This window comes from Aplidium turbinatum, chromosome 10 (genome assembly GCF_918807975.1).
Source record: "Aplidium turbinatum chromosome 10, kaAplTurb1.1, whole genome shotgun sequence".
Lineage (NCBI taxonomy): Eukaryota > Metazoa > Chordata > Ascidiacea > Aplousobranchia > Polyclinidae > Aplidium > Aplidium turbinatum.
Window position 1 is genome coordinate 12,681,067 of NC_137481.1, and position 10,658 is coordinate 12,691,724.

Below are 10,658 nucleotides of genomic sequence, written 5' to 3' on the forward strand. Positions count from 1 at the left end.
ACCAAAATGTGGGGTTATTTGATGTGTTGTGATCGTACCAAATTTTAAACTGATTATCCTGCTTCAGTCTCAAGCATAACGTTCGCGTTTCTCATTTCTACCTTTTTCTAGATCTGCACTATGTTTGGCATACCGTAACAAAACAAATTAATGTTTGCACAGCCGCTCGATTTGTTTCGAAGGCTTCCATAATTACGCCTTAACTTTGCACAAAACATGGGCTACTATAAATTCGTTAAAACGCCTTGTTTTCGATTTATACCAGATTTACGATTGTTTATTTCGATTCCCACGTGTTCACAAATTCTTTTGTCAGTCAACATCAAACTATGAAATGAAAATAGAGACTGTGCGATAGGCCATTAAACAAATCCGATGCACAGGCGCATCAAGCATGGAACGTGTACCATAAATTGAAAAAAAAAACACCGTGTAAAAGTGGAAGGTATAGATACGACGGTATTCTCATTACTGAAAGGCATTCTCATTACTTTACAAAGTAGAAAAATTCACTTAACGTATGCAGGAGGTTGAAACCTTGGGAAAACAACTACAGTATTGCTGCATTACGGCAAGCATAAAAATGTTGAAAGTTTTTGAAAAAATGCGGGTATCACACGACTACCAAATTATAACAAAAACACTGAGTATTGCGCAAACTCGTAAACTAAATACTGTAATACGCAACTAACAGCAAGCATTAAATAGACAGGTTGAAAAACAATGAAAACATACAAATACTGTACTTTTGCATACGTGTCAAACACACGTTTTACGATTCTCTTCAATCCGAGCTTGTAAGACTCCAGGGAAATTAGCCTACTAGTTACTGATTGAAGTAACTTTGTAAACGAGCATGAAAAACATATTACACAAACCGTGTAGCCTACAAAAGAGCTGCTAATAATTTTAAAAGTCTATTATACAAAATTTATGTTGTGTTATTGTGTAACAATAAAAGAAAAAAAAAACAGCAGGAAGCTGAGTAAAAACGTGTGAAAAGTCAAGTTTTCTATTATTATGTCACTCATTGCGGTTTTCAAAATACCATTTTCAAAATTGCAAATCTTATCGTCCGATTTCACTGCAGAGAATTTTCCGGTCCTTAAGGCTCCCATACAGCAAGATCCGTCATTTTTACATTGATTGAACGTATGCAGACGTTGAATCAATGTAAAAATGATATATTTTGCTGTTTGGGCTCTTATAATAACGTGCTCAGAACATAACAGTACGGGTACTAAGTTGTCGACAACACCTGAATTCATTTAAATGTTGTTTTAACGGCTGGGTCAAGTGCGAGTAGGTCAACCCCTAATATTGACCTTGTAATAACATAATAAACTTTGTGTGAGCGCTTTTCAAGATTAATCTTGAGTTTTGCAATATGTTATCACCAAAAACCGCTTGATATTTTGTAAAATTTTATGTTAAGTTGTACAGTACTTATCAAATTTGTTAGAACAGAAACATTTTACCTAAAACAGAAACACTTTACTAGAGTGTGTTTCTTGTCTTTTAGAGCGAGTGCAGTATAAGCAAGCAAAAACGAAAATTGTCTCGTGTCATAGTTTTGAGGTGCCTGACATTTCCAATGGTAACAAGGAAAAACTGCAAGCAACGCATGCAGCATAATGCGTGATCAAAGCAAGCCTATGAATATAATGGATTGAAGAACCGAAAAAGCGCGTGAATACTATATCTCTCTTTGATATATGAGATAGGTACAAAAAACTGGCACGGTAAAGAATATGATTATATGAAAACATACTGTTTTATACACTCGTTTGTTGGATAGGCAAATTTTGAAAATAGAAAAGAATTTGTTACCACAAGTACTAAATAAAAAATATCATGCAGAATTGTGATTTGACATACGATACGATGATATTTGATTAGAAAAGTAGAATCGGTAGATTCACCACATAAAGTACTGACAAGTGTAATAGCCTGAAACGTTAAAGCGAATATGAAATACGACATAACGCACCGATTGAAAATAATGTTTGTTTTCAAACTAGGTAGTTTAAACTGTACAGCACCAATAAGAATAAAAACACACAGCAAAATTAACAAAAACACACACGAAAATTGTTGCGATAAATAAACAATACAGAAAAACAAACAAACGAAATATACAGATAATAATGCACTGAGGCTTTGGCTTAAAAGCAGTGATTTAGGCCCACAATAGTTTCAGGCAGTGGTGCATGGCCAAGTCATTGGGTTTAACATATCATCTTTGATGTTGCTTTAGCATACTGTAAAGTGTAAAACAATGGTGGTTCATACTGTCGGTTGTCTCGTACATGATGGTTTTCTTGATGAATGCAGAGCCGATATACCAGTTCAACTAGCATTGGAATAGTCAAATTTGGTCGGAATTGAGCTAGATTGAAAAGCAGGCGAATGGTCAGAAGCGCATTCAGTTGTTTGAAGAAAAAGGCCATCATACGAAAAATCTGATAATGTCCTCATTGCTCTTGAAAAGACTTCAGATACGGATTCGTCACTGGCATGTGCAACGTTTTTCTTTGTGCAAGTTCTTGAAGAGCTGACCTTGGCTTCTTGTGTACAAAATGGAAGCGTGTAATTCGCTGGATGTGGTTTGACATTGGTGGGCTTCACAAATGGAGAACGGACGAGAGGACGTGGATACATTGAAGAAGTACTTGTGTATTCGTCACTACACACCCTTTGAACATGCATTTCCAGTTCTTGAGGTAAGAGTTTAACCTGTCTGTTTTGTTGATCGAACAAGGGAGTCTGTTCGGATGAATGCTTTGGACGTGAGTTTTCAAAAGAACTAAACTGGTGCTTCTGTTGTGAAGACACGCCATTAAATTGAGAATGATGTTGTTGAGACATCTTTCCTTGCAGTGAATTGCTATATTTGGGCCTTGTTGATTGCGACTCTTCAGTTCGGGCACCTTTTAATTTTCTTGCTCTAACATTCTTAGAAACAGAGTTTGGTGATGATGCGTCTGCATTTACATTTTCAATCGTTAAATATTTAGAAAATACCACTAAAATGCACAAAATTCTTTTAAAGTGTTGCATTTCAAAAGCATTCATGCTGTTGAAACGACAGTTGATGCTGTATAGTCTTCACAAGCTAAGCTTTTCAACATAAACAAAAATTGAATTATGCAGAATACTGCCCAACTAAGACCAGTTCAAAACTTTATACGCAACAACTTCTTGCATGCACGGGCGCTACGCATCAACGTCTAAAAAGCTTTCTATTGCCCTTTTAGTTTTAGCAAAACAAGTCGCTCATTGCACCTAATCAGCCTCTTTTTTTCAAAATGAAGTTCTAGTTACCGTTACGATAACTTTGGTGGTTGCAGCAAGTTACACCTAAGTAGTCTACCTACAGCAGTGACCAATACCTGCATTGAAAAGTATTTCTTCATCACCCACGGACATTGAGCTGCCATCATGAAACTGGTTAATGTGCGCTTGGAGCTCTCGCACAGAATAAAATGACGCGTTGCACTCAATACATAGCTGCTTACCGTCAGCTCTCCTGAGATACAAGACAGAACTCATCAAAATTAAAGCTGATAATTACGATTAAAATGATAAACAAACGGTGATGCCAGTTTCTGAGAAATTATTTAAAACTTTGATAAGTACTTAGTTAGCTTGTTACAATTTTTATAAAATGAAAAAAAATTCTTTTTTAGAAAATTGAGCACGGTAATTTGCTTTATAGCTGAAATATATACAAAATCATAAATTTTGCTAATCATGCTTCAACTTAATTTATAACTAAAATGCGACGTCAACAACAAAACTCGATTGGTTTATACTCCAGGAACAATGAACATGAACAAGTTTATATGTGGCTTACTTGTGAGCTTTCTTTGTGTGCCTTCTGAGAGCTTTTTCAGAGGAAACAGTTTTGTTGCACATTACGCATGAAAAGATTCTACTACTTTTATTAATTTCTCTTATGTACTCCATATCTTGCTTTTTGTGCGCTGCAGCGGCATGCTTTTCTAAGTCCAAAACATCGTCAAATTGAAGCCCACACCTAAAAGAACAAAACCAGAACAAACATTAGCATATTTTTCGTATTATGCATTTATCATGATATTTGTAAGGGAAGGGGCGATTTCATGCACCTAAAAAGGAAAGGAATAACGGTTATTAAGTTAATTTATTACGTTTGAACGATGCGATTGATATGTGATAGTGACATTAGTGTCACCGCCGGAGGCAACATTTTGGCCGGAAGCTAGATGTTCCGGCTAGAGAATTGCAACTCTGACGGGCAAAGTGACAACTATGACGATTTATTTCTTACAACCAATATTTCAACAAGCAGTTTTCGGCACACCACTCTCACCACGCAGTGACGCGGTAACCAAGTGCTGTTAAAAAAAGTACTGTAAAAGTAAAAAAAGTAAGCGGTATTTTGAAAACCGCAATTTTTTCTATACACCCGGTGTAATATTATTTTTATGATAGGCTACTAAAGATTTTTGATCACTTCCGTAATCTCATTTTCAATTTTACAATTACATGTATATACATTTAAGACCAGTGTTACAGGCAACATTTATTATGTGTATTCTTGTAGTTGTGTCAATAGGCTACTGCACAATACCAAATTGATAAAAAAGATTAGATTTACTCAAGGTCATGAACTTGACCATAGCTACACAAATACCACATACGTTGAAAAAAATAGGTGGAGTTTGGCCGGAGCCCGAAGTTGTTCCATCACTAGTTGTTATGCTTGAGCCTTGTGTTGTTATTACTTCAATTGTGTTGTAAAACACTAAATTATGAAGGTGCGAAATGCGACACTTCCCACCTAATTGAAACTAGGTTTGTACTAATTATTAGAATGCAGAACACGCTCCTGAATAATCCCAATAATTCTCTGAATAAACCGATTCTGCTGTGCGATTTTCGTCAATTTTTGTCTTCATAAAAACAATTGTATTATAATCATGAAATCTTGTTTCACAGCCATATAACGGAACTAGGTTTCAACTTAATGGGTCACTCTCTTGAATGATCTCTATTATGGGCCTAATTTCATTAAATAAACAGATGACACTGTGGGATTTTAGAGAACTTCCATCTCTAGAGCATAATCTTTATTCCGATTAATTTATATATCCTGCAGCAGGCTGTACTAGTGCTTATAAGCAATAATATAATTGTTTAACAATACAAACGGTTTTTGTTACTATAGCCTGTCACAAAACCACCTAAACTTAACTTATATTAATGTAAGCAATATTCACTGTGATTGTAGTTGCTTAAACCTAACATTAATAGTACAATATATGAGTAAATTATACTAATATAACAAATACATAAGTGATAAAATACAGTAACTCACTGACCAAGTACAAACACATGGTTTAACAGTGGTTCCATTGTGAGCAGTGTGGGTGTGCTTGATAAGGCAATCAACTGTGATAAACCCCTTTTGACACTCTCCACAATGGTATGGATTGTCATGATCATGAACAGAAAGAAGATGTCGCTTCAAATGATCCCCTCGTTTGAAAACCTGAAAGTTTTAATAGACACACGATGAGTATTTTAGACAGTGCACACTCAACCCAATAAGCTGTATCAAAACAGTGTCTCAAACACAACAGGGATGATGGCAATTTTTTCTTTGCAAAACGAAAAGCACAGCTCAAACTTTTTATTACAATTACTTTAGTATTTTATACTATTTTAATTTTAAAGTGTTTTTTTTATGAGTGGCAACTAAAATTATACTAGTCCCACTGTTAAATCAGAAAGTTTTTTGTTAAACATGATGTAAGCCATGCAATATAGATCGTCCAATAGCTTCATATGTCCTGAGATTCTGTTTGTTTTCAGTTTACAACAAAACAAACGTATTTAGATTTTGAGGTCAAAACGGAGAAAATCTAGAGAAACATACCACACCTTTCTGGGAATGTGCAAAACATGTAAGTAACACTTTGATGACAAAAATAACAGGTAGTTCTTAAAACCAGGTTTAAAGTGTCTGTCATTCCCAAACCAATGCACACCTTTCTATTACAAATAAACAAATAATTGTTACCAGCATTTGAGTGCACTTGAATAATAAGCGTGTATTCACACAAATTAGTAAACAAAATATTTGCTATTTGGTGAATAACTTCTAGTCTATTACAGTAGTAGAAGTATCAATAAAAAAATAGCTAGCCTAGTAGCCTATTGGTAATTTAAGCTAGAAGACAAATTTGCATCATCAAGTAAATAAAACTTCATCAACTTATAAAACATTGATTTAACTGTTCTTACTTTATTGCATTTGTGACAAGAAAAATTACGATCATCAGATGTTGTGATTGCACTTTGCAAACTTGAAGAATTTATGGGGGACTGCAAAGCATAAATAATTATGTTTTAAATTTCTAATGCATACATATACAATACAACTGCAGTCAAACATGCAATCTGAAAGTACAACTAAAGTTGGTAAAGGTCACCATGACTTGTGTGTGACAAAGCAGTTTGCATATTTGTGTTACTAAAAATTTAAACATGCTGACAAAGTTAAAAAGATAACTTTCACACCTGGTGTACAGAGCATATTTCAGGACAATCAAAGTAACTATAATTGTACTATAAAGAAAACACCTACCATATATTTAAAGTCACACAAACTTATCATGCAAAACTCAAATTCATCAGTATGTATAATTTTAGGAATGCATTATTTGATTTGTAGACAAAATATCTGTATACAGCCAGAGATGGGCAAGATCACCAGTATTGGTGATCTTGAAGATCAAGATCACAAAACTATGTGATCTTGAAGATCAAGATCGTGATCTTGAAGATCAAGATCACTTTTTGTGTAGCCTACTTGAAAAAAAAAATGAAGTTTTTGATCAGTGATGTTGCAAAAAATAATTACTATAAGCAACCTGGGTAAAGGTATATAGTTGGTATTGCTAATTTTTACTTTTAACTACTCGATCGCTGGCCTAAGAATTGTGATAAGTTAGTGACTGTTGCTATTAGGTCTATCAATTAGTTTGCGTAGAATCGCAACGTCACACCCAAGGCCGAGGTTAATTACAGTAGTCCTGAAAAAGTCGCAAAATTTGCAATTAGTTTTATACGTTTTATTTATACTGTAATAATACCACAGGGTTGAGCATTACAACAGTAAGTTATATATTTTTTACATATTTACAAAATAGTTTAACATTCAAACGTTTTCGGCTTAACCTAAGCCCTCATCAGAAATCTGAAAATATTGATAAAATGCAATAAATTTCAACTTCTTGAATGTCCATTCCGTTTGTGGGAAAAGATTCTAAAACGTTTGCTCGCAAAATCAGACAGTTTATGAAAAGTAAACTTGATGTGGACGTTTTTCCTGTTTATAAAACATTCAAAATCAGTTCGTATTTTCAACTAAAGTCCCAGACGCCTTCGCCTCTCTGTTCAAATGTTGTATACAGTTTTACATGTCCGTGTGATTCGGCATTGACATACATCGGTATGTCCACCAGACATTTGACCACGAGAGTACGGGAGCATTTGAACTTTAGAGACTTAAAGAAAAGTGCCATCAAAGACCATATTATGGAGTGTTCCATTTGCTCAAATCGAAAATTCTCTGCTGACTCATTTAAAATTTTACGCAAAGGCAAATCCCAATTTGACACAAAAATTCAGGAAGCGCTATTAATCAAACGCTACAACCCAAATTTAAACAAACAATTATTTGCTGGCGGCGCGTCCATTCTACTAAACATTTACTAAGTTAGATGGATCACGTTCCCTGTGGTGCTAATTCGTTTGTAGTCATGTGTGCCTTTTTCTAATGTAATTTTGTTTTCCGTCCGTCTGTTTGTTTTCCACACTATTGCTTTTAACCGCTGCGTATTTCTTGATGCTTACAATTAGTTAGCTAGTTACCTTCAAGAAGTTGAAATTTATTGCATTTTATCAATATTTTCAGATTCCTGATGAGGGCTTAGGTTAAGCCGAAAACGTTTGAATGTTAAACTATTTTGTAAATATGTAAAAAATATATATATACTGTTGTAATGCTCAACCCTGTGGTATTGTTGTGTCTTGCCTGTCTTTGGTATAAAAAAGCAAACTCTCTCCCGAAACTATATTATTTATAATAAATAAATAAAAATAACTTTGAACTGCATCATTTTTTACCAAATTTTTGTCTGGTTCATGTGGGAGTTTTTATTCGTGTTTCTAAGCAGTTTTAACTTTCACTGTATTATGTCAATGTTTATTGCACCATTTACCTATCTGGCAACCTTGATGCTGTTGTCTGCTATCAAAAAAGTTTAGAGGCCTGCAGTCAGACAAACCGCTCTATACTCAGACCCTAAACTGGCTAAACAAGTCTTGGTCTGGTTGATTTGCTGCAATAAACCACTTTACATGACCAAAGTCGGCGTCCTAGAGTCCAGATTTTTTAACGCCGCCATTCTAGAGTTTTGAAACATCTGAAATTGGGTCAAAGAAAGAAAACATTTTTTTTAAATTCACACATGGAAATTGTGAACAAAGTTAAATCATTTTTTATTATACGTCAACATAAAGTACACGGTAGTTGACTTCTTTATTACAATCAACACAGAAAACTTTTTCAATTTTGAAATGGCAACACTGACCAGATTAGACAGAGACTTTTAAATCGTCTTTTGTTGGACACATATCATATTAACAGTGGCTTAATGTTAGTAGTTGCCACTAACTGCTTTGTACAGTACGAGTTCTAAAAAAATGCCTCTATTTAGGAAGTAAAATTCAATTTTAAAGTGATCTTGATCTTATTGTTCTTCAAGATCAAGATCACACAAAAAAAAGTGATCTTAGATCAAGATCACCAAAAAAAAAGTGATCTTCAAGATCAAGATCTTGATCTTCAAGATCACTTGTGATCTTCAAGATCAAGATCACGCCCATCTCTGTATACAGCTAGTACACTAACAACAGCAGTAACACAGGCCAACAATGTGAAACCAACATTCTGGTGCATGAACAAAAAGATTGTCTTTACAGTAAATTTAGATCGCTAAATTTGAAAATGAGGTCCGTTTTGCCGTATCAAATCTGTTTTTTCACAGCAGCCATCACAGAAATGTGTAAAAAAAAGAATTGATACAGAAAAACGGACTTTATTTTCGGATTCCTCAACCTTGAAAACCCTTCTTATCTTCGTTGCACCAAAAATTGTGTAATTAGTAACAGTCTGCCAACAAAAGATACAACATAAATATTTCTGAAAATAGGGCATTCCACTAATAAAATTGAAAAAAACAACTCACAGAACAACTAGAAGCAATGTCAAAAGAACTGTTTTTTTGCAAATCTTCATGCATTTCATGTTTTGAGTTACTGATGTAACTTTTTGGACTAGCCACAAACTCAGCATGAGAAATTGAATGCTTTGAATAATCCAAATTGCCAGGTGAAAATTTCTTTGCTGACTCTGGTGCTGTTGAAAAGTGTTGCAAATCAGAAGGCTTGCCGTTGTTCCCCTGACTGGCAGTAACAGCATTCAGAAAACCTTGCTGTTGAAACTGGTTGACAAAAGGGCCATTCAGCATCTTCAACTAACTGATTTACACAACTAAGCCAGGCTTTAACTTAAATCACGCCTTAGCCGTGCCCCTACAATTCAAAACAAAGCATTATAAGCTGGTGTGCAGTGTAACAAATGAAATCATTTAATTGATGTATCCTATTAGCCAGACGTTGATGCGATTACCAACACAGGATATGCCTGCCTCATGGCTTTGCTTCTTTCACTTGATTTTGGAATCAAAGGACATTCTCCTTTAGCTTACTGGTAAATGTTTGCAATGTGACTCATTTCCTTGGTGTCAAACATTTTAAATGAATGAAATATGCAAGTGAGAATTAAATCCTGATACAAATGTCTGATTTATTCCTTTAAGAGATATATGATTAACCAAATGCTTTATTCATAAAACTAATGGCAGAAGCATTAGTTACCACATATTATAATTATAGATCCTGAGGTTATCAGGCCTCGAAACAACTTTTTTTTTCCGGCGGCCAAACGTGTCCGACTGAAGCAAGCTGTTCGGCGGCCAATCACAAGCACATGACGGCCATCGGAACTTCGACACGCATCAACATACAGTCTTCGAAATTAGCACATTTTCACTTCGGCAGAAGCGAAAAATATACTAGAGTAGTCTATCACGACCGCACTGTTTGATTTGTTGTGATGTAATAATGCCAAAAGTAGCGATAAAGCGAGCAACAAGATACGCACGTCGCACGCTGTTATAGTAATTCACGTTAAATAACTCACGGGGGGAAAGTAAGTTAATTTTGGGTTGATTCAACGTTCGAGTCAGCACAAATCGATTTAATTTTCCCGGCGGGTTATATTGCGTAACAACAATGCCCAATAAGAAAGTTACGTTTGTTTTGCATTAATTCGACATCTAGCAACGTTGAATTATCATAAAATAATGTCAATTGCTCAACCAGGTACCGGTAACAAATTAATAGCTCCCTGCGAGAAGTTTGCATCGATTTACGTATACACTAACATAATTTCGGCACAATTGGGATACTGCGAACAACACAAAGTCTGTTTGATAAAGAACTAGTTGTCAGAATCGGAATCATCAGATGCTGTATCGGAG

The 10,658-nt window shown here is 35.0% G+C and overlaps 1 protein-coding gene across 1 annotated transcript; it reads right to left on the reverse strand.

Annotated features, from left to right (window-relative positions):
- Positions 1 to 245: 245 nt before the first annotated feature.
- Positions 246 to 9,584, reverse strand: LOC145778970 (uncharacterized). Its single transcript, XM_082590554.1, has 6 exons — positions 9,303 to 9,584; positions 6,292 to 6,372; positions 5,367 to 5,536; positions 3,857 to 4,039; positions 3,393 to 3,529; positions 246 to 2,984 (listed from the first exon to the last, which is right to left on the reverse strand). Exons 1-6 carry the CDS (start codon positions 9,582 to 9,584, stop codon positions 2,350 to 2,352), a joined length of 1,488 nt encoding a protein of 495 aa, XP_082446680.1. The 3' UTR covers positions 246 to 2,349.
- Between the last annotated feature and the right edge of the window lie 1,074 nt (positions 9,585 to 10,658).

Coding starts and splice junctions, on each gene's coding strand:
- LOC145778970 (XM_082590554.1), bottom strand. CDS start 9,584: ATGCTGAATGGCCCTTTTGTCAACCAGTTTCAACAGCAAGGTTTTCTG. Junction 6,373..9,302: donor ACATTGCTTCTAGTTGTTCT/GTGAGTTGTTTT, acceptor TATGCTTTGCAG/TCCCCCATAAATTCTTCAAG. Junction 3,530..3,856: donor CACACAAAGAAAGCTCACAA/GTAAGCCACATA, acceptor CTTGTATCTCAG/GAGAGCTGACGGTAAGCAGC.